At 44.3% G+C, this 27361-nt stretch overlaps 1 protein-coding gene across 1 annotated transcript in view; it reads left to right on the plus strand.

Moving 5' to 3' along the window:
* bbs9 (Bardet-Biedl syndrome 9) overlaps positions 1 to 27361 on the plus strand; it is a 181695-nt gene that overhangs the window by 80402 nt on the left and 73932 nt on the right. Inside the window, exon 19 of the mRNA XM_069655775.1 lies at positions 21705 to 21887. Coding sequence (XP_069511876.1) covers positions 21705 to 21887 — 183 coding nt within the window. The remainder of the gene's footprint in view (positions 1 to 21704; positions 21888 to 27361) is intronic.

The following is a 27361-nucleotide window of genomic DNA, read 5'->3' on the forward strand; positions in this document are numbered from 1 at the left end:
TAGCCGCTTGAAGCAAACACTACACGCCACATCCGCTCCGTTAGCAGTCCGTTTATGTGACCACAGCTTATACCAGCACCGGGGTGAGGTGCAGGATAACGGGAATACACTCACTAGCCCTTTTTACACCGGTGCCGCCTTAATGCCGTAACGAAGCTCCGCCGTCACGCAGCCTTTGCCATTTTTATGTCGGACCAAGCAATGCCGACATTAAGCCGCCCCAGTGTGTGTTTTTACACAGCGTTCCAGCTTTGTGGAAGCAAAACGTGTGCAAGGTGTAAACAAACAGTGCGTTATGAGGAGCCGTTAGGGATGTTATTCAGAATGACCATGCATACACACAACTGAAACACTCTCACATAAACAACTGAAACATTATACGCTCACACACACTACTGAAATGCTTTCATACATTATAGTGAAATGCTTTCACACATACTACTGAAATTTCACTAAACTATATGAAAGCATTTCAGTAGTGTATGTGAGCGTATAATGTTTCAGTTGTTTATGTGAGAGTGTTTCAGTTGTGTGTATGCATGGTTATTCTGAATAATGTCCCTAACGGCCCCTCATAGTGCGTACTTCAAATACACACACACGGCGCCGCTCCGCCCTGCCGGCGCCGCTGTTTACATAGACGCCGTTTTGCCTCTGTTACGCCTCTGTTACTACCTCCATTCTGCCTCCGTGCATTTTACATGGAAGACGGAGCTAACATTTTCTGCAGCTCAGCAGTCAGTTCACTCTGTGCTCTGTTGAAGAGCTGCAATAAATGTGATATCAGACAGACTTTTCCTGTAGATAAGTCTAGGAAAACTAGAAAAAGTTTCCTTTTGCAACAAGCAACAATAAAGTGCCAGCTTGACGTGACGCCTCACTATCACACGTCCTGCGATGTGACTGCTGTGATGGTTAAACGATTTATCGTGCAGCCCTATAACAAAATGATGACAATCAAAGCAAATCAAACTCAACAAGAGGCAAAAGTTTCAATAAAGTCGTTAAAGACTTAGTAAGACGATACATATGACGGACAGTGTCACCCGAATGTTACCCAAAGTTTCCTGCAATTTTTTGTCCATGAAAAACATATTTGAGGATAAAAATCATGTAAAAAAAAAAGTTAAATATCAAGTTAATCAAACCAGGTTAAGTCGACTAAAACACTTGATTAGGATTTTTTCCATCTTCAAACCAGATCTGACATTTTTTCTGTAGACAAAGTGAACACAAGAAATATCTTCATATTTAGTTATGTATGTAAGTTTCGTGTGTATTTGTGTGTGTGTGTGTGTGTGTGTGTGTGTGTGTGTGTGTGTGTGTGTGTGTTTGACCCGACATGACTGATCACCTCCACCAGTGCACTTTCTCTAAAGTCAACATGTCGGCCTCTGCACTGCGCATGTGTGTGTATGTGTGTGCGTTTGTTTCTTCTGCCTCACAAACAATGGCTGATTTATAAGATTACACATATTTACTCTGTAATCAGGGTGTGTTTGTGTGTGTGTGTGTGTGTGTGTGTCAGAGAGAGAGGGAGAGTGCGGCGGCCTCGCGACGCCAACCTGAGGATATTTATCTTGTTGCAGTGAATTCCCAGAGTTCTCCTCATTTTTTTCCCTCCTTCACTCACCTCTCTGTCCCTCTTCCTCTCCTCCGTCCTTCAAAGGAGACCATTGAGAGAAAAGCAAACAGGCATGGCGGGGGCAACTCTCTCACACACACACACACACACACACACACACACACACACACACACACACACACACACACACACACTGCTGCCAAGGGTGTGTTTTTTGGTACAACTTATTTAGTGTGGTTTTTGGAGTTTGTCAGCAGTGTGTGTGCGTGCATGTGTTTGTCAGGAGTGTGTTTGTGTTTATGATCATGAAAGTGCGTGCATGCTTGCATCGCTCCGTGTGTGTGTGTGCGTGTTTGTGTGTTATTCACATTACAAACCCTGTAGTGTGTTCAGATTAGAATTCTAAGCGAAGATGGACTGAGCGTCAAGCTGTGTTATCAGTGCGTTAGCATCACAGTAGCGTTAGCATTGACCTGATCCACTGTACATTAGCATTGTTAGCTTTTTAATTAGCTTTCGGCTTCTACAGTTGTAAGTTTATGGAACTTGACTCAGCTTGCCAAAGCTCCTTACCTCCAAATTAGTGTCGTTTTCACTGGGACCACAACCAAAACCATCACCTCAGACCTGGCTCCCTGTGTGTGTGTGTGAGAGTGTGTGTGTGAGTGTGTGTGTGTGTGTGTGTTGGCTTCTCAGGTCTCTCTGGTCTGGACTGCATCAAGTTAGTGGTTCAATGTTGGACCGTAGCGATGCTGTGTGTGCACAGGTTGTGTGTAGGTGTGCGAAGAAATATGTCCTTGTTTTTCTTTCAGTCTGTGTGTGTGTGTGTGTGTGTGTGTGTGTGTGTGTGTGTGTGTGTGTGTGTGTGTGTGTGTGTGTGTGTGTGTGTGTGTGTGTGTGTGTGTGTGTGTGTGTGTGTGTGTGTGTGTGTGTGTGTGTGTGTGAGTGTGTGCGTGCGTGCATGTGTGCGTGTGTGTGTGTGTACTGTTCTGGGAAAAGGAGTTTCTCCTCTTTCTTTGTCAGAAGAAAACATGTAACATTTATTTTCAGATGCGTCTCTGTCTTCAGGATAAGATGCCTTTAAAGCACCTTGTTTCGGGGGGGCGGTTTAGCTCAGCGCCCCATGTCTCGAGGCACAGCCCTCGGCGCAGCTGCCCCGGGCTCGCCTCCTACCCTTGGGCCTTTGCTGCATGCCATCCCTACGCTCTCCTCCTCATGTTCTACTCTAACCACTGTCCTATCGGATAAAGGCAAAGGCCAATAAAATAATCTTGTTGTGAGTAAGAGCATTGTCTTTGTAAGTTATTATTAGTCATCCGGACGAGGTTCCATCCTACCAAGATCTTTAATCTTATCTCGGATATTACAAATTCCACTCATAACAAACATGGCGGATTGAAGTCAGGGTAAATGTGTACAGAATACGTCTGAAGGGTAAACAGATATCTGCATATGAATGAATCAGTGGCTAAATGACAACAGTTTGAAGCGGGTTTGAAGCATTCTGGTTCCTGTCTGCAGCCTGATAATGCCGCTAACCGGGCTTCTGTTCCATGCAGACAAACCGTCTGTGTGGAGAACGAAAGAAGCACGATGCATCGCCCCCGCTGTGCAGAGTCCCGCTTGTGGTAAAAGAAGACGATGAATTTGAGCATCGGTGCTCAGGACCAGACTTCACTTAAGTGACCTGATGTCATTTGTGTCATCCATCCACTCATCCATTGTCCATACCGCTTATCCTGTCGAGGGTGGGCTGGAGCCTATCCCAGCCATCACTGGGCGAGAGGCGGGGTTACACCCGGACTGATCGCCAGTCAATCACAGGGCTGACACACAGAGACAGACGACCTTTCACGCTCACACTCACACCTACGGGCAATTTAGAGTCACCAATGAACCTAACAAGCATGTCTTAGGACTGTGGGAGGAAGCAGCTAAACTGCTAACCACTGCACCACCATGCAGCAGGAGGTCGACTGCAGTAAAACGTGAAAGCGTTCAAAATGAGGAAAGTCACAGCAAAACAAATCTGGATAACTTTGTTTCATCAGATTCCTCTGAGCTACAATTACTTATTTTTTTAATATCCAAAATTTTCCTGGGCTGCAAAAATCAACAATTAAAGACACACAATAAAGGAAAAGAAATATGGAGCTGAAGGAAAGAAGCTGTGAGTAACTGGAGTCAGAAAAAGAGAAACGGTGGAAGAGAGAACGACTCATGGTTTGGCTCTACAGCTGCAGAGATCTGTGTCTATGTGTGTGGTGCTAATTTGTAGTCAGGATCTCTCTGTGTTTTGTCTGCCAAGATTAGACTGCCTTGTTTCGGTCTCTCGCCACAAACAGACAATGCATGACTTACACACACACACAAACACAGTCAGGAAACAACAACCCGGCTCTCTCTCTGTCCTATCCGGTCGTAATTCATCATGTGAAGCAATGACATGAAAGAAAGTGAGTTGAGCTTTGTGTTTCAACATATTATAAATGAATCTGTTTTCCTCTTGAGCTGTTCCTGCAGTAAATGAACGACCTGCTCCACTGTGAACATGTTCTGTAGCTGGCTGCAGATCAGTGAGAGACGCTGCATTAAGCTTTCAGTCCTGATCAGGGAAACGTCTCTGACTCTCTTGTTTTGTCACTTTGAATTTAAAGTTGAATTGAAATGAATATCAGGATGCTCCTGGAGCAGCACGGCTGCCGGACACACAGCTGGACTCACATCTGGCTCTGCGTGCACATGATCATGTCCACATGTACTCATCTTATGTTCATCTCCATCAAAATGTGCGTACAGTATGTGTGTGTGTGTTCACGCAAACAACCTGCCGTGTGTGTGCACTGCATGTGCACGTGTGCAGCCTGGGAGGTTAGTGTGAAATGTTAATGACAGGCCACCGTGTGTGTGTGTGTGTCTATCTGTGTGTGTGTGTGTGTGTGTGTGTGTGTATGTGTGTGTGTGTGTGTGTGTGTGTGTGTGTGTGTGTGTGTAATGAGTAGAGAGAAAGGTTCTGTGTGATTATAGGCCTCCTCTTAGGACCAGAGAGACTAAATATGGCTTCAGACTAAACACTGTCCCCACACACACACACACACACACACACACACACACACACACACACACACACACACACACACGCACGCTCACACACACACACCACACCACAGACCACATACACATTGGCAACATAGAGCTCATACGGAGAGAAACGTCTAAAATAACTTGAAGATATTTTTATGATCAGACAGGAGTTATCTTCAGTGTTTGTGTGGAAACAAATCATCAAGTCCCACAGTGCTTTTGTGAGTTGTCATCGGGTGTCTTGTTATTGTTGTCTAATTCTAGCATGAAAACTGTAATTACAACTGGATCTGGATCTTTACTGTCACAGAAAAGATACCAGAGGCCATGCATGCTGTCAGTAGCTACCCAATAATCATAACCCAGTCAGAGTGACAACAGAAATACCCTGTGGCCTCGATGCACATTAATTGTAGTTCAATCTCGGAGCCCATCGGCTGTAATCTGACGACGATAAAGCCTCTGGGAGCAACGCTGAACATTCAGGTTAAGCAGTAAACGACTTCCAGCCAACACTTCCTCCTCCGTGTGCTGCATTGTTTACAGTCCAGTTAGCAGTCTGAGAAGCGACCGTGTGTTCAGATCAAAGTGAAGTGAAATTCTCCCTCCAGATATGTCTGCAAACTAACCGCTGTCATCTCTCGGTTCGTCCCATCCCCCGGAGGAGCGCCCGTTCATCTGTCTGTGCTGAGTCTCAGTCTCACTGTAAACAGTAAGTTACACAGAGGCTGCACTCTGGCTTACTGCAGCGGGATGAAGCCCAAACAGAAACAGATTTTCTTGTGATCGACTTTAATTAACGGCTCTTCAGTTTGCTGAAAGAACAACATCATGATGCAGATTAGGAACAACATGAAGCTTTGTCAGGTCTGTCCTCACGAGGAGAAGGAAACTACTTTAACATGAGACGTTTCAGATGCATTCGAGGAAGTCAGGAAATCTAAATGCTGAACGGCTTTCATGACACAGCATCAAGGGAATTTGTGTCAACTTGAATTTTAGATCTAGAACAGATTGTTAGCTTAACTTGCTGCAGATTTCTCTTTATAGAGATTAATGAGAAGCTAAATCATCGTCACATCACGCTGATGGGGAATTTTTTACCTGGTTAAATCTTTGAATTTAAAACAAATGTAGGACATGTTGATGAATCAGTGATTGCAAACAACAAGAAGCTTCCTCATGACGACCAACAAACACTGTTCACTGGTTTCTGCTCAAAGACATGTTTAATTGAAACAATAGGAAACTGTGTGCAGCAGGCTTTGAGGTTTGTTTCCTTTGTTTGGTGGGTGAAAGCATTTATCCAGCCAGAAGTGACGTGAATTAAACAAGCACAACAGTGTGTTCAATGCACACAGAGTGAGAGTTTCTCCTCCATATGCTCCTCATGCAGCTGCAAACATGCAGATTCAAGCGCCTAAGTTGTGAGGATATTCTGCTCTTCTTGTCTCATAAACCCAATATTAAAAAGTAAGCTGCGTATCACAGGTTCCCAGTTTGTTCAGGACATTTTAAAAACAACTTCATAAACCAATTATTATGCAACAGAGCTTGCATAACCCCACACCTTGAATATGTCTTGGACGGAGTTGGTTTTATGTAATAGTCTTAAACCAGCTTTGAAAGGGAAACTTTGAAATGCCACGTCAAAAAACATTTGCAATTTGACATAAAACGGCTCGACTCAGCAGACGTATTTTTCTGCAGAAGTCTGCATCCTTTGACGTGTTTGAGTTTATTTGGTTAAATCAGATTAGAGTTTATTAGCGCAGAGTTTACAGTAAGTTTTCACTCAAGCAGCTCAGAGTCAATATGTGAGAGAATGTGTGTGTGGCAGGCGTGTCGGTGTGTTTTCTTGCACCGCTGAACTCTTCGCCGGGCCAAAAGAGTTCATATATATTTTGGCTTTTGAGGAAGGTTTAAACCAAACACACACACACACACACACACACACGCTCAGCACTCGCAGCTGTTCTGGTGAAACGGGCCCTTGGGTTAAGTCACATCACATGCTATTAATACACTCTGGCGAATAGTATGTGTCGTGTGTGTGCACGCAAAGTCTCAGTGGGAGGTTGTCTGAGTGTGTTTGTGTCAGGACTGGTGTGTGTGTCTGAATTGATTTAGGCCACTTGCTTCAGGGCGTGACTGTGTGGTGTCAATGTATCTGTTTGACCTTTGACCCCAAGCACACTTCCAAACAGCTGTATTGGCCCTCTTTATGGGTTGTGTGTGTGTGTTTCAGCGACCTACATCCTCCTTGTTTCACCTGGTCTGACCTCCACATGCAGATCGCGTGATGTCACATGCAGATGTTTGCAGCTCCTCCAGTGTTTGATAGCAGAAGATCTTTTAATTAATGACTAATCCCCTTTTTCTTCCCTGTTCTCCCTGTCAGTATTTCTCTCTGAAACCCTGATCTGATTTCATGTCGAGGCGTTCTGGGAAGGGCTGGAAATCACAAACTCAAAGAGAGGTATAATTGAACATCTGATGATATATTAGAGTTTGCAGCTGTGTGCTCCAGACGGGAAAAGTCATGAAACTTGATCAAACCTCTGGGAGTATTTCAGCAATGTAGCACAATGTCTTTTTCAGCTTCAACACAATGGTTGCGTCAGACATCTGGAGTGTAAAAGAGCAAAGATAACAAACCATAAAACAGACATTTTTACGTCGTAGGCCTGCTTTGCATGAGAATGAATGTCACATTTATCTATTTGTGAGACCTCTCTGTCATGCCTGCGAGGGATTTATAGGTTACAGTGCAAAAAAATGTGAAAAACAAGGCGATAAAAAAGTGTGAATTTAGTTGTTGTCAGTGTCCCTGTAGAAGACATTTGCAAACATAATTTTTCGACAGACTGGTTGCTGCCACTTTTATGTCTGTGCTGGACTATGGTGATGTTTTACACATGTACGCCTCTTCCCAAAGCTTACATGCTCTGGACACTGAGTATCATGGAGCAGTGAGGTTCTTCACTAATTTTAAAGCTCTCACTCATCACTGTTTGCTGTACGCACGAGTTGAACTCAGAACATTTTAGTCCAGTTTGAGTCAAACAAAGGCATTACATTTTAGTCAATACTTTTAGTCAAAACGTTTCTCTCTCAGGTGTCAGAGATTGGTATCAAGGTGACAGGTTGTACCAAGTGTTTGAATCTGTAAAGCATCATTTCCCTCTCTTAACACTTTTGCCTGTGTAATATCCGGACTCCTGACCTTTGATAATCTAGCCTTGGCTTTTTCACCGATTCTTCCCACCTAATTTGTAGCCACAGGGCGTCTCTCCGTCTCCTGTTACTACAGTGCACTGCGTTAGAAAAATAAGGTGTGTCCATCGTTGTTTCAAGCTGCCGCTGTGGGACATCCTCACCTGTATGGCTGGGTCGGATACAGGGGGATCTGCACATGCCAGTTACAGGAATGCATTGCTTGTATTTTGACAGACAGATGAGACGCACATTGGGGAGAAATGTCATGGATTCTGAATGTCCGACAGCCCACCACTAATATTTTAGTCCCGTCTTGTCTCTCTAACGACATCCAAACTGAGTTTTAGAATAGAAATCAGCAGGACCACAGCAGAAACCTCAACCCTCTCCTCAAGCTGAACGTCCATGCAGTAAAGTGATTTCTGCATGTAGTCAAGTGTTCTTGTTGCGACACAGTTGGGACTAACCGTGCTGCAGGTGCGGACTGATCCGCCTCAGATGTGTGTGTAGACACAATCTGGATATTTCTGGATACGAGATACTCTGCCTAATCTGGGCCAAATTCTCCACCCAGATCCCCCTCTCTGCTCCATCCAGCTGGACTGACCAAACCCCCTCATTATTTCAGTCCTGGGTGGGCCCTGACTTAGTGTGTGTGTGTGTCTGTGTGTGTGTGTGTGTGTGTGTGTGTGTGTGTGTGTGTGTGTGTGTCTGGTCACCTCTGAACCAATCGAGGTCAGCTCCCACAGCCCGGGGCTACCGTCGGCCTGGGACTCAGCCGGGGTGTTAATCCCAGGTTGGGTGTCACCGTGGTGGGTCACGCTCTGTAATTTAGTCCCCTGCTCTGTCTGGGGCCTCCGGGCCCTCAGGACCACCCAGCACACAGCAGCAACCGCCGACCTCAGCGTGCGTGTGTGTTTGTCTGTGTGTGTGTGCGTGTGTGTGTGTGTGTGTGCGTGTGTGTGCGTGCGTGTGTGTGTGCGTGTGTGTGTGTGCGTGTGTGTGCGTGTGTGTGTGTGTGTGTGTGTGTGCGTGTGTGTGTGTGTGTGTTTGAGAGGGACAGGAGCGGAGAGGTTTTTTATGCACGCACGCAGGAGAGGCATAATACCAGGTGTGTGTGTGTGTGTGTGTGTGTGATGATGGTATAAGTGCGTATTTGTGTGCATAATTAATAGATATGTGGGATTTTTGTTTGCCTTTTGGGGAGCTGTGTGCATGTGAGGTTTATCTACACATTCAGCTGTTGAATAATTATATTTTTGGAACTTCTTAAAATCCAGACTTCCTCTTAAGCTGTCTGGCAAGGTCATACGTTTTATTTATCAGCTCAACTTTCAAAGGGAACTCAGGTGATTTTAAACACGAGCCGTATTTTTACATATCTTGTTTTAAAAGGTGATTAAGAGTGAGTTTGTGCCATTTTTCATCCCCGTTCATCGTTTAGGAGTGTGTGTGTGTGTGTGTGTGTGTGGGTGTGTGTGCTGCAAGGGAGGCACGTACTTAAAGGTGCCGGTCGCCACAGCTTCAGCCTGCAGTCACAAATCAGGCTGTAATGGTTTGATACTGTGTGACTTAACGCTAAGATAAGATCTACTACAATCTTTGAGCAACACAAAAGAATTCACAAAACTAACTGATGAAGGCAGCAGTTAAATGATGTAGTAATGATGTAACGGCTCACTTACTCTTCAACAAAGAGGTCAGTCTCTGCAGGGATCGTTTTCTTTGTTGTTGTCAGACACTTTGCCTGTCAGTTGCAAAAACAAGAACTTTTAGTGGACACACTTTGATCGGCCGCATTTGCTCCAAGGATTATGTTGCCACCGTTACAGCCCGTTTTGTGGCTGTTGGTTAAAGTAATCTAGCGGAACAATTCCTAGAGCTTTGTACCATCAAGTCATTAAACTAAAGAGTATGTAAAAAAAAAAAGAGCCCAGTTTTAAAAAGGCTGCTTGTCTGTATCTTTACTATTCTATCACTTAAAGCATTTTAGATGTCCTGTTGTCAGTGTTCGCCCCGACATGTTTGGTCTTTGAGAACTTGAGGATCTCCACGAAGACTTTAAACAAACTTAGGCTGCACATTAGAAATATTAAAATCATATAACTGAAGAAAATGTAGGTTATATGAATATTAAAGAATGAAGAAATGAATCTTTAAAGCGATCATGAATACACTTACTGATTTATCCACTTCCTGTTTCTGCAGCTTTCTCAGTCTGTGCAGGATTCTGTGTTTGTCGGAGGCTGTATGAATGGCCATATCTTTGTGTGAGTGTTGTGTACCTACGGCTCTGTGGTCGGTTTCATCTAGTGCCGTGTTTGTGTTTTCATTGCCCATATTTCAGACTGTGACAACCCTCAGAAAAAAGAGACATATTCATCTTGGATCTGAGGGAGGGCAGTCTGCAGAGCGACGGAGGCCAGCCGGGTCTCTCACACACGACCTATCAGCGCAGAATAAAGCTCTTTGTTCGTGACCGTGTGAACACGCGTGTCAAAGAAAAGCAGACGGCCTCCCTCTCTCGGCCTCGCCGTCCCAGAGAAAACACAAGAGTTCAGCCGGCTCTTTGACGGAGCCGGACAGCCTCATAAATCACGCCGCCGTGTGTAAGCAGCCGTCCTCGCCGCTGAACGGCGGCCTGTTAAAGCATCTCTGACAGCCCTGATTGGGGAGGAGGTTAAAAAAAGTCGACTTTAACTTTATTTTTCTGACTGAAGAAACCCCAGACACCTTCTCGCTTCTTGTATTATTACATTTAAGGCATTTAGCTCACACTCACACTCATCTGGAGCACCTTGAAGTGAGTGAAACGGTAGAATAAGCATCAAATTCTGGATCTGCAGCATCCATCACTCCTCACTATACTTCTCGAGTGTCGTGGAATTTAGTCGCTCTACTCGATAGGGATTATCAGGGAATTTTGATGAGGTGATTTTGATGTAAACCCACTTTTCCCTGAAGCTGCCTCATTCCTCTTCAGGTGGTGCCTTCTTACATCTCCCAGAAAGTCTCACCTGTGTTTCAGCTTTACTTCTGTAACGTGCTCTCCTCTGTTTTATTAATACATTTCAAGAGAGGGATGATCGTGGGAATCTTTTATAAGGATTTATTTGAATTGCTTTTCTTTATTCAAGGCTTAAAATACAAACCTTCTAACTGATCACACGCAGATCCACATGAGGCATTCCTCATGATAATTAATGTCTAATCTAGCAGCTCGCAGCTGCAGTGCATCCTGTGCACAAAGGCAGCTTTAAAAAGACTCCTTCTCTCCCTTTCATTTCCAACAAATTAGGTTAAAAACAACATTTTTTGGATTGCTGTCTGACCAAAAAACTAGAAATTATGTGTCACAAGCAAGCTTTTAACTGCCCACATTAAATTAGCTCTCGTCTGGAGGTATGTAAATTAAGTTAGAGATGAAAATAGAACCAAAGGAGGAAATGATTTGTAAACAGTTTAAGCCCAAATAAAAGCGGACGTATTTTGGCTGATAGTTGTTTACGACTAATCCCAAACTTCCTCGATAACATGTTTCAACTTTACCAAGTGAGATATTTCTTTGACACATGCATATTGATAATTTGTAGCTTACAGCAGACTGAAGCGTGACGGAGTGCAGAAATGAAGAGCAGGAAAGCAGCGGTTGGGAAAGAGAGAGGAGGGTGGAGGAGGTCACGGTTATCAGGTCGGTGCGTCCCGGAGCTTTCCACAGCAGATGATAAACCATCAGAGGGTGGATCAGGTTGGGTTGCCAGATCCTATCGCTTAATCCCCCTCCTCTCCTCTCCTTAAACACTCCACAGAGACTTGAGTAAACAACAACCTCTAATTTTTGACCTCTTTAACTGTCTCCATCTTGTTCTCTGTCTTCATTTACAGCTAACTTCCCCACCTGCCTGTTCATTCCCTCTCCTTCTGTTCTTCCTGCTCCTCTCTCCTCCCGTCTTATCAGTGGGAGTGTAGACAGACAGTATTATCAGTATTGTGTGTGTGAGTTTGTTTTGACCACAGACAATAGTGGTTACTGTCTGTCTGCCTATCTGTCTATCAGACACAGGCAGAGAGATGTCGATCACTCTGTTGCTCGTCCGCCAAATCATTCTGGCTCCAGCGCTTGTTTACGTCCCGACTGCTTCTCCATCTCTTTCTCTTTGCTTTATTCTATCACTGCTGCGTCTCTTACATCTTATTTAAGTTCTGTTGAACAAATACCAGAAAGTAAAACATCTTGCATCCTGAATTAAATCTCCCGTCAGATTTTTACCCCTTGACCTTTCCTCTTGTGCCATTTGTGAACAAACGGGTACATTTTCAGTCATAACACCCTGAACACATTTAGACATTGTTTGAAGTATAACCTCATTTTCTTTTGAGGTGTTCTGGTGTGTTTAGAAACAGTCCTGGCGAGAGTCCAGTAGGAACACTGAAGTGTTGTGTGCCAGAAGGTTGTTGATATAGCTATTGATTTTCTGCAAAACACATGCACTGCAACAAGATGGAGGACGCCACGTGTGTTGGGTTTCATGACAATAACGGAGTGTCTTTTCTTTCGTGATTTTACGAGCGGTTACACTGGTTTTTAAAGATAGAGGTTGCCGGTTCAGCATTGGCTCATTCATTCAACAATAATAAATGTACAATCCATATCCACCCTGTCAGGGACACTTCTGGTTCATTCACAACACCATCATTGGCTGAAATGTCACAACCAGTATTGGCTATGTTCAATTTTATAAGTACTTCTCAAATATGGGCTAAAACCATACATCATACAATAGGGGTGGGACAAAATATTGATATGGTTATTTATCGTCTTCCTGACTCATGCAAAACAATTACCAGTTCAAATCAATTAACAGCTTTCCCTTGCGACTTTTACTCGTTGCGTCATAACGCCATGACTCCTCGCAGTTGCACGTATGATAAATAAGGGTAACATGAACGGAAATTAATCGGCCGCACAAGAAGTCGACAACAAGATAAAAGAAAGCGGAACAATGTTGGACAACAGTGAACAGAGGTTCAGAGATGTGACAGCCAAAATACAAAGTCCTAATTTGTTCTATGATTCTGTGAATTTAATTTCACATTAATAATTTTGTTCTCTTCCCGAGCACACTTGCAGTAGGACTCAGCAGAAGGTGGCGGTAATGCACCTGAAAAACAAGAAGAAGAAGAAGAGTATCATCAACTGCTTAACATTGTTTATGTTGTCATTCCTGTGTCGAAAAGCATGTGAAGCACATGATCCCCAGCCCTTACAATGGAGCCGGCCTTCTCACTATGCCTTATTATTCGTATTTTGGAGAAAATCTCCAGATCGACCGTCTCACCAACCTTCCTACGGTATCAGCCATGGCCGTGCAGTTCAGAGGATGAGATCTGCGGTGCTGCGCAGATTTCAGAGGAAACATTCTAAAAAGCAGTCCACTTCCGTAGTTTGGTACGGTAGCTTTCACACCTGGTGCGTACCGTACCCGAGTACACATGAACCGTACTTGAGACCACCTTTTTAAGTGGACCCGGGTCCATAATGTGAAAGCCCCCTCAGTTTGTGTCGAATTCTGTGAAACTGACTCCGAATTGCTGTGAATGAACACATGAATCCTGCACTTTGGGGTATTTTGTGTTCTTCATTTAATCAAATTTTGTGCAATATATCAATTATCGCTGTATCGTGATATTAGCGTTATGGTGGGCCACGTATCGCATATCATATCGTGAGTTACCCGGCAAGTCCCACCCCATCACACGATCTTTAGATCTTGCAAACACTATAAAATGAGAGGGGTCCTTCAACTGCTCCTGTCACAGTTCCTCTAGTCCAACAAGGCTAACTGATTTCAGACTCATTTGCAATTTGATGTCAAAAATTTGCTTTCAAACAGCCAATACATAGAAACCATTAGTGCCAAAAATCAAAGGGTCACAGAACACGATTATACGCAGAATGGATATTCTTCTTTCTGTAAAATAAACAGAGACAAACACTGAGATGAGAATTCATAGATGTGTTTTTAGTGATGAACTGAGCTCATCGAATGTCTGGTATCACTGTTCTCTCTCTCTGCGTGTGTTTGTGTAGTCTGATAGTGTAAGCTAGTGTCTGACAATCTGTGGTGTTTAGATTAACTCCCTAAAAAACCTCCTTCACACGCTCCTGCAGTGTTCTGCTGTGTGTGTGCAGGTGTTTGGCAGCAGGCATGAGACCGTACAACAGGAGATACATACTTGTATATTTGGGCCTCAGCGCTCGAGTTTCTTTGCACGCACACATGTGTAAGTGAAAAAGAGAATCTGTTACAGTGCTTTAATTACAGAGGAAATGTGTTCCTGCATTAGTGAAAGCACATTTATTATTGTGTGTGAGTGATGCAACACTTCCTATGTGTGTGTCTGTGTATGTAACAGTATCCATGTGTGTGTGTCTATTAGTCATCTGCACGAGGAAATGGGCTCTGTGATTCTAGCCGTCGTTAAACTGAGATCCTAATTGGCTCTTTAATTAAGACACGGAAACGCTAAGCCTACACACACACACACACACACACACACACACACACACACACACACACACACACACACACACAGAGAGAAGCCTGTATAACATTCATTTGACCTCTACATGAACTTTTCTTTACGTCCTCTCTTATTCCTTCGCCTCCTTGCATGTCCTTCTCTTTTTCTCTGTCTGCATCTGTCTTCGTATCTCACTGTCGCTCTCTTATCCCTCTCATTTCCTCTTAATCACCTCATTTTCCTTTCCTGTTAACCTTTTTATTGCTCTCTTTCTTTCCTTTGCTCATCCCGTCATCATCCAGGGAACGAGGGATGAGTTCTGCCACGTCGCTTTCTGCCAAACAGACTACTGTCATTTTCCACTGACACAGATAGTCCGACACAGTGTGCGTGTGTACACATGTGTTTTCAGACGGCTGTGTGTGTGTGTGTTTGTGTATGTGTGTGTGGCTTGGAGTCTGTCCATGCTTCTTGCTGCGGCTAACAGAGCAGGAAACATCTAATCTGTCGGCTCTGAGGAGCACACACACACACACACACACACACACACACACACACACACACACACACCCAAACACACACGCAAACACTCTGAGCTTTGTTTCTCGCCTGTGTCATTTTATCCGAGGATAAAACTCTGGCAACGAGTCATTTAGATTCATTCTTCCACTGGCAGCCACTTTTACTAACTTCCACTTGACAGGAGCTCATTCATGTTTTTGGCTGTGCGCAGTCTTTCACTGACTTCTCCTCTGATAGCTGCGTCTTCACTGGCAAGATGGCTTCAAAAAGGCATACACAAGTACTCTGCTGCTGCTGCTGCTGCTGCTGCTGTGCAACACACAGGAATCATCCATACATTAACATCATATTAATATTAACCTACCTACCTACTGATTTATCTACTTACCTACCTACTTGCTGATTTACCTACCTATGATTTACCTTTTCTGCCTACCTACTGATTTACCTACCTACGATTTACCTACCTGCCTACCTACCGATTTAGCTACCTGCCTACCTACCTACTGATTTACCTACCTACCGATTTACCTACCTGCCTACCTACTGATTTACCTGCTTAACTACCTACCTACTGATTTACCTACCTGCTTGCCAACCTAGCATTTTACCTACCTACCAACCTGCCTACTAATTTACCTACTTACTTGCCTACCTACCTATCGATTTACCTAGTTACCTACCCACCTACCTACCGATTTATGTACCAACCCTACCTACCTACTTATCAATTTACCTACCTACTTACCTAACCACTTACCGCTTTACAAATTTACCTACTTACCTACCTACCAACCGATTTACCTACCTACGTACCTACTCATTTTCCTACTTACTTACTTACCGACTGATTTACTTACCTACCAGCCTAACTGCTGATTTATCTACCTACCTAATTATTTACCTACCTACTGATTTACCCACTTACCTGCCTACATCCTGATGTACCTACCTACCTACCGATATATCTACCTGCCTACCTACCTATCGATTTACCTACCTTTTTAAGTGCTGTGTCTCAATTCTGTTGCTACTGCTCGTACACTATCATGTCCTATACTCTGTAATCATTAGTGCTGACTTGCTCTTAAAGTCCTTTGAGCTTTCTAAAGACTTAAAATCTCCGTCAGGCTTCTCAGAGCAGATATCGTAGAGAAAACATTTTGCAGACTCAAAGTCCAGACAGCATTATACGTCTGTAAAAACACATTTTATGTGGCAAATTTGTTGTTTATAGCAGCAATTTTTAGAAGACATGTCTGGAGAACATTGATTCAAGTCAGTGTAGAGGCTAAAAACTACACCGCTCAGTGCGTCAGGATTGGTCAAAGACCTTGGTAGAATTACACAATGTTATAATAAAGAGTTTAATCCAGTTATTCATCATGGGGTTGATGCTTTTCATGAAATGTTTCTGCAGTATGATGAGCTATTTGGGAGACAAAAGTGATCCTACCTTAAAGCATTCAGCATGTATTACTTTCTTATTGGTTCTTCCTCAGTCGTCTTGTTTTTGCCGCCAGGCCTCGTTCAGTTTAACAACTAAAATTACTTCATTTAAACTGCAGCTGCAGAATGTGCACGTGTGTGGTGTGTGCTCTCAGTCATGCGTTTGGAAAGATAAGAGTGCCTCTTATTTATAACTGTTTGTGTTTTTCAGTACATTTCTTGTGGCTTTGGTACATGTGTGTGAATTTGTGCGTGAATATACAAACATGACTGTGTGATTTGTATCTACAGGAATAATACAACATGTTTGTTGTCATTAGACGCTGTTGGTCTCTGCGTTTGGACTGGAATAATAGATGGATTGTTAGCAAGAATTCCAGGCAGTAAAAGACTAAAATAAGTTCTCTCAGGTGAGGCTCTGTCGCCGTATCACTGAGGTGTTAACCAGGTAAAGCAGGTGAGATGTCCCTTTATGTACGATGAATGGAGTCCTGACTCTTCTGTGGACACGTCAGGAGGTCGTGACCTCAGTAGCTTCTGCTGCAGGTTGTTTAAGGTCACCAGCAGTTCAGCTGCTGACATACAACTAACAGCTACTGTGTGTGTGTGTGTGTGTGTGTGTGTGTGTGTGTGTGTGTGTGTGTGTGTGTGTTTGAAGCACCATGTGTGTTTGTTTGGGCTTCCTTTTGCATGTGATCTCTCCTTCATGTGTGTGTGCGTATCTATTGTACATCTACGTGCGTTCGTTTGTTGGGTCTGGGGTGCATGTTCTGATATCACCGGTCTGTGCGTGTGCGTGTGCGTGTGCGTGTACGTGTGTGTGTGTGTGTGTGTGTGTGTGTGTGTGTGACCAGGCTAAATGTGTCTTTGTGTTCTCTCAGCTGGCATCAATCAGAGTGTGTGGAGCCGAGCTGCTGCCAACAATGGAGCCCTTCACTGGACCTGGAGCCTTTTATCAATACACACACACACTTTAAGAGACCCTGAGGGGAGGGTGGTTGGGGTCGGTGTGTGTATTGAGGTGGAGGAAGTTGGTATGAGTGTGTGGTAGGTGGGAGAAATTGTGCGTGTGAATATCGAGAATCCACTTAGTACAGGGGAACTGGATTTAATGTCTGTTTCAGCCAGTATTTCTATATTTGTAAGGACCACTTCTACACATTCTACACATTTTGGAAATAGAGCTTAGACATATTGTTTTTCTGTTTGTCCTGACCTCCCTAACAGACTGTACATCCTCAGTACACTGCCTTGTACGGGAGTTTACTGTGTACACCACGTAGCAAGTGTATGTCAGCAGGGCAGTGTTTCAAATTAACTCAGCTGTTGTGAAATTGCTAGAAATGACAAATCACAATGTTTGACCACTTCTATTTCTTTTCTACGTTATAGTGGTGAAGCACAAACCGCCAAAATATGTGTTTGCTCACTTATCCATGCATCCATTATCTATACCGCTTATCCTGTTCAGGGTCACGGGGGGACTGGAGCCGATCCCAGCTGTCATTGGGCGAGAGGCGGGGTTACACCCTGGGCTGGTCGCCAGTAAATCACAGGGCTAACATAAAAGCCCTTTTTACATAGCGGTCGTGACAATGCTCCGACATCATGTCACCTTTGCCATTTCACAGTGGACCAAGCAACAGCGGTATAAAGCCCTCCATTGTGTGTTTTTACAGCGTTCCGGCGTTGCGGAAGCAAAACATACCCAAGGTGTAAACAACCAGCACGTACTTCACATCCGCCCTGCCGGCTCCACCCTTTATACTGACACCATTTCACCGTCGTTACTACCTCTGATGCCGGCTCAGAGGCGGAACGACTGCGCCCCGCCATTCTGGGGCGTAACAGAGACGTAATAATCCCACCTTGAACTGGCAGTGTAGAAGTGGCTATAAAGACAGACAACCTTAAATGCTCACATTAACACCTACAGGCAATTTAGAGTCACCAATGAACCTAACCAGCATGTCTTTGGACTGTGGGAGCAGGCCGGAGTACCTGGAGCCCCCTACATCTAGACCAGGAAACAGAGCAGGAACCTTCTAGCTGTGAGGCAACAGCGCAAATCACTGCACAAAATGATCATGCTGTAACTTTTTGTGTTTGACCCTGTATTGAACAAAGCCGACTTAACAACCCCGCCTGTCTGACCCAGAACCCACTGCTTCTGCTATGCAGCCAAGATGGTGACTTTTGTTGGTGAGAAGTGTCCAGCATTGCATACTCATCTTATAAACAGTTATGCGCACACTATCCGGGGACTCGTAGTGCTTTGGATTACGTCATAATTATCAGTGTGAACAAAGCTGTGCACTCAAAACGGCAAGAGTAAGTAGAGAAGAACTGGATTTGAGGCACACCAGTACAGAAGTGTATGACTCTATATGAAGGATTATGTGTTCATGTATGAGAGTATGTGTGTGCTTGTGTGGCTTACTTGCCAGGTGTGAGTGACACGGCACCCGTAGACGACCTCAGCCGTGACCGAGCGCTGCAGACTCTCCGGGCTGGAACAGGGGGAAGTGAACTGAGGTTTCAGCTCTGACAGTTTACATCTTTGCGTGCAAGTCAGAGAGCAGCCACTGGTTCTCATGTACCTGTATGTTTGTAGTTTAGTGTTACACAAATCAGAACAGCTTACTTTGCCAATTGCTGCTTAACCCTGACTCACCCACACACTCGCACACACTTCACTTTTCTTCCGTCTCTGTTTTCGCAGTATCAGATGGCGAGCGCTGGATCCATTTGTCAAACAAACTGCTGGCGTACGTTGGCGCTCAGGCCTGCAGATCACTCACTTATCTGAACACACACTCGTCCATTAGTCCCAGATCTGCTTTCACCTCTTCTTCTTCTCTCTGTGCGTTCATCTCTCCTCCTCCTCCTCCGTCTCCCGTTTCCCTCCGTCTCTCCGTCCGGCTTGTCCTTTCTTGTTGTCCTCGTCTCTATCCGTCTTGCTCTGTCATCACTCGTTGGCACCGCTCCACTCGCCTCCACTCCTCTGTTGTTGTAATGATGGAGGGATGGAGGGATTGACCCCAGGCTGGAGGTCAGAGTTCACCTGGTGCCGCCACACCTCATTCATGCTGTCACTTGCTCTGTCTCTGTTAAACAGCGCTGACCTGTGTACGTAAGTCAAACCTGGATGAACTGACGCTCCACTTGTGCGGCTTTCATTTCAAAGAGAGTATTCTGTTTCTGTTTGGTCGTCTTCTGACGTTTTTGGAAAAACAGGAAGTAGGATCCTGAAAAAGCTGCTTCTTCTTAGTGGAAATCAACCGACTGTGAGAGCTCCCTGAGGTGTTCAGAGCGAGCAGGTTACATGTCCTCTCCTGTGTTTCTTTTAGTTTTTTCTGTTAAAAAAAGAAGCAAATCTGTCATGAAACTTAACAGCCTGAAAATTGGATTACCAGTGCTAATATACCAGCAGTGAATACAGTGTGAAGGTTGTGTCTCAGGTGGCCAACAGGTTGTAGAAGCGACGTGTTTTAATGATGTTGCTGAGGGTGAACTGAGGCTGACGTAAATGAGAGTAAATCAGCCACCTGACGGAGCGGACCGTGGCTGTAATGAAGGAGCTGTGGACTCGATGCTCATAAAACTGTTTACACAGGCCGTGCAGTCGACTCTGAGTCTTTTGGGAAACTCGGTGTTGTGGAGAAACAGCTGACAGTCAGAACTGCTCAGAACATCAGAGAACTAGAATATGACTCATGATTTCTCAGGTGGTGCCCTGTGCTTCCCTTTGTGTTTGTTATATATTTAGTGAAAGATGCAATTTTCTTATTAAATGAGGGAATATGTGCAGCTTTGATTGAGTATTTAATTAGTAAAATGGCTTTATGGGATAGTTTTTAGACACTCACACTTCATATTGCAAGAATGTAACTCAATGCATTTATTTTCTGCTGCATCTTCACAAATTTTCAAAATTGGCTAATCCTCTATATTTATTAGAAAAAGCAGAGTATCACTTCTCTTTTGATTGGGTTTTATAAGTTATGCATTTTTCTAAGATACCAGTGGCTAAAGAGAGATCAGAAGAGATGAGCAGACTCACTTAAGCCGCTTCCACTGGTCAAAAAACCTGCTAACATTCGGCTCTTTTGCTTAGTGGGAAAGGTTACAATCAGCATTCAGACCAAATGACTCTGCAGTAGACCCGGGTAATTATCGCCTCGGCTCCGATCGGCACTGATGGGAACACAAAACCTGTGTCACAAAACCCGTTCCAGCGCGATGCTCTGCTCCGTCTGTAACTTCTGCGACTCCTCGTCATCTCAGCTACAAATTCCGCCCGTCTCTGTCCGAGCAGCGCTCGAACATCGTTCCAAATTTGTCTTCACAGAGTTCGTTAAACAGACTGAATGAGTGATAGATATAATAAAGACCTAACCACCGTAACATCCTCACTGTTCACTTACCCTGTCTCTGGTGCGTTTGTGACGTCAGACGGTGACGCAGCAGGAAAGGGACCAAACGGAGTATACTTCACTGGCAATGGGAAAAGAGACAATCGGCTGAAAAACCCAAGTCAGCATTCTAAATTTAGGTTGGAAAGGGGTAATACACACACACACACACACACAAAGAGAACTGATGTGATTGCATGCATCAGGGGGTGAAATCGATCATGTATGATATTTTGCAGTAGCTTGTGTCATTATAAAGCCTAAAAATACAGCGATAATGTTCATAAGTCTTTGTGTACCTTAGTGAAGAATCATCTTTCAAAAAACAGGATTCTTTCACTTGAAGCAGAAAGATGTGAAAACTCTCTGTGCCATTTTGTTATCACCTGACTACAGTCGAGATAAGTGTGTTTGTAAGGAGATGTACTCACTGACTCCTCCCTCCTCCAGGTGATGGCGCTGGCCATTTTGTTATCACCTGACTACAGTCGAGATAGTGTGATTATAAGGAGATGTACTCACTGACTCCTCCCTCCTCCAGGTGATGGCGCTGGCCATTTTGTTATCACCTGACTACAGTCGAGATAGTGTGATTATAAGGAGATGTACTCACTGACTCCTCCCTCCTCCAGGTGATGGCGCTGGCCATTTTGTTATCACCTGACAACAGTCGAGATAGTGTGATTATAAGGAGATGTACTCACTGACTCCTCCCTCCTCCAGGTGATGGCGCTGGCCATTTTGTTATCACCTGACTACAGTCGAGATAGTGTGATTATAAGGAGATGTACTCACTGACTCCTCCCTCCTCCAGGTGATGGCGCTGGCCATTTTGTTATCACCTGACTACAGTCGAGATAGTGTGATTATAAGGAGATGTACTCACTGACTCCTCCCTCCTCCAGGTGATGGCGCTGGCCGAGGCTGCAGAGGAGAACCGGGTGCAGCTGGAGGAGGCGTTTGTGCGCCTGCGGAGCGCCACACACCTGCTGGTGCTGCTGATGTCGCTGTGGCAGGGCCTGACCCCCGACCAGACCGCCATCCTGGAGGCCACGCTGCTGCCACTGCTGCAGGACACACCACAGCTGGTACACACACACACACACACACACACACACACACACACAGGAGGTCATTAATGTGTCAGTGTCTGTCCATCCATCTGCAGCCTGCTCAGCAAACACAGCCGTCGCTTAAACACACACACTGAAAACTTTAAAATACATTAAGTACTTATGGTCCCAGAGGAATACACACACACACACACACACACACACACACACATTTTAAATCACACACTCACTCTCTGCCACTCAACACTCACCTGTCAGCTCTGCGCTCTGCGAGTGTGTTCTCTCGTACCTGTTTATGATTTAAGCATTAGAGCGTGTGTGTGTGTGTGTGTGTGTGTGTGTGTGTGTGTGTGTGTGTGTGTAAGAAATATATATAGAGAGAGCGAGTGTATGTGTGTTTGAACCAAGCTGCAACTTCCAGGGCTGAAAAATGCAGCAAAAAAACTGCAGTTCCTCGAGTGTCCACTTGAGGCAGACTCCAAAAGCGAGTCGATCTCCATTAGGCCTCATATTAACGTTCCCAACTTTCCAGCCGAAATAAACATGTTTACAGCCTGAAACAAAAAAGTGTTTTGGTCTCTATAGCTCATTTTCTTATTCATTACAACGGCAGAGGGTTGAATCTTTATATAACTTACCAGTTAAAATTATATTAAGGCTTAAAGTGATGCCTAATTAGTCTCATGGCTGCTTTGAGTGACTGCTAGGTGTCACCTCAGCTAAATCAGTTACTGAACGTAACCTCTCTGCCGTGTTTGTGCTGTTGGTGCCTTTTGAAAAAATAGATATTAATATCAGACCAGTAATGCGGCATGTTGTGCAGTTTAGTGTTCTAACTGATAGCTTTTTCACTGAGTGAACTTCTGGTTGAATTTTATTTATGTGTTAGCACTAATTAGATGCTATTTGTGTCTGCGCTCACTGTACCTGGCTTGTAAGCTAATTAACAAGCTAACAAGCTAGGTATTACATCCCGAATATCCCCTCCGGAGATCAATAAAGGATTCTTTTTGGATTATTTAAAGTGTTGCATACATTGATTTATGTGTGGTGTCAGGATTGTCGTTGCCTTTCCCCGCAGAAACGTTGGATGGCATTTGTGCAGAGAAGACGGCTGCTTTAAGTTTGCTACGTTTCACAAGGTCTCTTAGCTTTTTCAGTCAAATATAATCTCAATCTGTGGCAAACACCGTTGTTAACTAGTTTAACTGGCAACAGATTAATTAGCCACAGGTGTAGCGTTTATAGCGTGTGTAGCATGTAGCGTGTTGTCCAAAAATGGTCAGTTTTGGCTCCAACCATGACGGCGATGGCCACAATGTCCCGTGTCAAAGCTTTATAAGGGCAGTTCAAAAACAAAAGGCTGATGTCACAGTGGCTATCCTCACCTCCTATATACAGTCTATGGTTAAAAAAGACGCATACACAGATGAGGTTAAGGTCAAAATAGGTCTCAACCTGAGCGGATGACATGTCGTGCTTAAATCGGCCTCTGACTCAGACTGTGAGCTTTGTGTGTGTGTGTTTTTGCGAGTGTGTATAAACAGCCGTGTTGACAGAGCTTCTCCATTTGCTGCAGTCAGACCACAAAGATCTCTCGGCCTGTAGAGAGTGTGTACCTGTGTGTTGGGGGGTTTTGTGTGTTAGTTTTTCCAAAGCTCTGATCAATCCCCTGAACCTCTCATTATCACCGAGTCTATTTCCAGCCTCACGCACACACGCCGGTGCCTTCATTAACGACAGTACATAAAATATGTTTTTATACACACACACACACACACACACACTTTGATTGTAGACAGGAATAGGTTTAGAGGGTCACTTGATGAGCCTCGGGGGACTGTGTTCTCCGGTGCATGTGCTTTTTTAACTGGGATTAATGGGATAAAGTGAATTAGCAGTAATCAGGGTCACGTCCATAACATTAAAACAAACAGGTGCACAGATCAGCTATTTTCAGAAATCACAACACACACTGCAACACAGCGCCATGACTACGAACTGACAGAGAGGTGGTGACGAATTTGTTCTTACCAGAGCAGGTTTTCCGTATTAGGATGACTCAATTCAGGTCAGTTACGGCCAGAGACTTGCTTTACCTTGCGTTCACATATACAACCAGCTGCGTCCTGAACCGTACAGTTGTTCACATACATGTGCACTACGCGTGTTACTCGAGGATACCTCTAGAGGGCACACCAGAGAGCTCAGGCCGTATGTAACTACTGGATGTGCGGGATGAAAACAACAGACATGATGACCGGTGGACAGAACACACCGTCTGCACCGTCCCCGCTCCGTCTCGCCAACATGTTTCTCCGTGCACGGACGTAACGCTCCCGGACTTGTTCCCATTTAGTTCTGCAGGTTTCCACGTCGACTTCTAAAACAGAACTTATCTGTCTGCAGCTGTTTGACAGGCACGTTTGTCTCTGTGCAGCGGCAACGACACATCGTACAGATGTGGATCATTGTGGACTCGGTCTATCAGCTTGTCTTCAGAACTTCCTCTGCTGTGTTGACCCTGTCACATCCCCTCTGCCTCTACACTGCCCCTACTGTTCATGTGCAGACTGCATCTTATGTATTTCTGGTGCTAATTTTTTAGGACTTGCACAGCTGGCGCTCCAACCAGACGCAGGGCATGCGGGGCAGCCATCATGTGTACGGGAGCACGTACTTAAAAGCAAGTATATGTAGTGGACCTCACTCTGCGCTGTGTGGTTTTAGTGATGAGATCTTTGTGCAATTTATTTGCGGTCGTCAGAAGCAACTTCTCAGGAGAATGTCCAACGAAAAGAGGAAGTAAAGCTCGCAAGAGCGCCAAAAGTACAATTTCAAAATAAAACATCAAATAATACTTCCTGCTAGAATATTTCCTGTTTGTATGGTTGAACAACCTTGCATACATTGAATCTGATGACACGTTACTCTGTGGACATATTAGTAAAATACTTATAAAACCGGAAATGTAAACGCATTCCCTTCAAAATAAAAGTCTCTGCTTAATATACACAAGATTTTACAATGATGTCCTGTTCACAATATAGCACAACAACATACTATTACTACACATTCACGGCCTTAGTGTTTCAAATTGGTGTTTTAAACTATGTCACTAAACAGATTGAACGATTTAAGTCATCGATCGTGTGCATCTTTATCAGAGAAGCAAGCTGAGCTAATGTAAGCTGCATGTCGGCTCGCAGCCCTTAAAACTCAGCATGCAGGCGTCAAAAAGCGGACACTGATTTTCAATATAAAACTGTTTCATACAGTGTTTTATAGGTTTAAATTCCTGAATTAATCTGTCTAAAATAACGTCACCTTTAGAGCTTCCTGTCAGGCTGCTTCCCTTCAACAATCAGAGGGTTAGAGGGACACAAACCAAGCAAAGACTCCCAGGACTTCACAAAGCTTAATACCTCTGTGAGCTCAAAGCATCTGTAGGTGCTTTAAGAGCATATTTGTGTTTTTAATCTATTTAAAGCTTGATTTTGAAAGCTGACAGACTTTGTAGCATTCAAACTGCAGATGTAAGAAGTGTAACGTCTTACAAGGTCTTTCTTTGTATAATTTGGGTTGCAGAGTATTAATCCCACATTTCCCTTGTGCTCTACGTTCCATTAGGCAGAGGCACTCGTCTTTGCAGCATACAAACTAAACTATGTAACAGAATACCGCCTGACCTATGACCTCTATGTCATCTGTCACATTAGCCTCGATGATGTGATTATCCAGCTGAGACACAAAGTGCAAAGAACTTAAAAAATGTGGTTCAGCCAATCAGCAGACAGCTTTTTCCTTCTTTCCCAGAATCATGATTTAGAACAGAGGAATTCCTCCGACAGCAGCTGTACACGCTCAGAAGGCTTTATCTGACGTAAATGGACAGATATGTTTAGATTCAGAAGGTCAGAAATGGAGAAAAAGGGAGTACAGAATTCACCCTGTGTGCGCTAAAGGAGGTAGATGGAGGGAAGAGGAGACGGAGGAGCGCCAGAGGAAATGCATCTGTGTGGTATCTAACGAAACGTCTCATTTAGCTGCAGCCGACCAGAACACCTCCTCCTCTTTTTGCATTCCTCCAGGTTCTCTCTTTCTCCTCCTCTTGCTCCTTGTGTTTCTCTCCCTCTTTCTATCTACTCCTGCTTTTCTTCCCATCTCTCTTCTCACTCTCTCATCACCTTCACTTCTTAATTTCTTTGTTTTCCTCTTGCCTTTTCCTCACCCTCTTAATCTGTCCACCCCTTTCAAGCTTCCTTTCCTCCTGCATCCTCTCCTCTCTCTTACTACCCACTCTTACTAATCCTATTTATACCTGCGTGTCTTTTACTCGTCTATGTTCTCCTCCTTTCCTTCCTCCTCTTTCCCACTCCTCTCCTTACTTCCCAAACGTACCTCCCTCTGTCTTTGTTCCTCTCTCCCTCTTTTGTCTCTTTTTCCATCTGTCAGTCATCTCTTAAACAGAGTTGCTGACGCTGTCTGTCTGCCTGCTATTCTTGCATGACCCCCTCAGTCTCCCGCCCTCTGTTTACTTTACCAGAATCCATCATACAGCTGTACAGCCTGCCTCACTGGCTTCCGCTCTCCTGACCAAAAATGTCTGTATAATACCTGAAATTGTTTCTTTAGGCTTGAACCACCGCAGGACTATTTACAGCGCTGTAAAGAGCGTTTTTAGAGTCCTTTGCAGCAGCAAGGTTCTCTGAGCTTTATGAGATATAGAGAAACATTGAAGAGAATATGAAATGTTTCCAATCAGGTCAATGTAATGATTTCTTTCAGAGCAACACAAGGTTGTTCTTGTGTTTCAACAGGTGTCGTTTTATATGAAACATATCAGGTGGACTTTTAAATCAGCTTGGTCCCAAATGGCTCGTACCCCATACCAAAGAACTTACCAAGAACCTCTCTATACTGAGTCCAGTAAAGTTAAGACATTGGAAGGATCCACCCCTAAAGCTGTGGTCAGACTCACATTGGCTCTCTGTATTGCGCAAGCCCAGCAACCAGAGCGCAAAGGTCACCAGTAAAAAAATGTGCAGTGTCATCCTCAATGCCTGACAGGATGAGGTGCCATTAAATGGATAATCTTAAAAGTCATGCACACTTTTTACTAAGTAATTGTATGAATGTTGAATGCATTTTTATCCCATTCCGTCTGATAGCGATGCTTCTTGCAGCCCACATTCGGTATCTCAAACAGCTGCACAAGCTATTGTCTGCATCGAGGTCCTTTCTTTTTACCACATGGTTTGGTCTGTTTTAAGGCACATTTTCACATCGATTTTCTTTCATTTTAATTTAACATTCTGCCTGGGTAAGTTTAGGAAATATGTCATGGTGTGGGTAAAAATAATAACCCAGCTACGAGAGAGTCAAAGTCCCAGTGTCCTGCATGAAAGTCCTGTGTTGTTTGACCAATCCGTCCTCGTGGGACACTTGATGGGGTGATAGGGTTGCTTTATCAGATGGCTTCGACCCTT

The sequence above is a fragment of the Semicossyphus pulcher genome, unplaced genomic scaffold (assembly GCF_022749685.1).
Source record: "Semicossyphus pulcher isolate SPU_LCO1_2020_fin unplaced genomic scaffold, fSemPul1.0.p SCAF_9, whole genome shotgun sequence".
In the NCBI taxonomy this organism is placed as follows: Eukaryota; Metazoa; Chordata; class Actinopteri; order Labriformes; family Labridae; genus Semicossyphus; species Semicossyphus pulcher.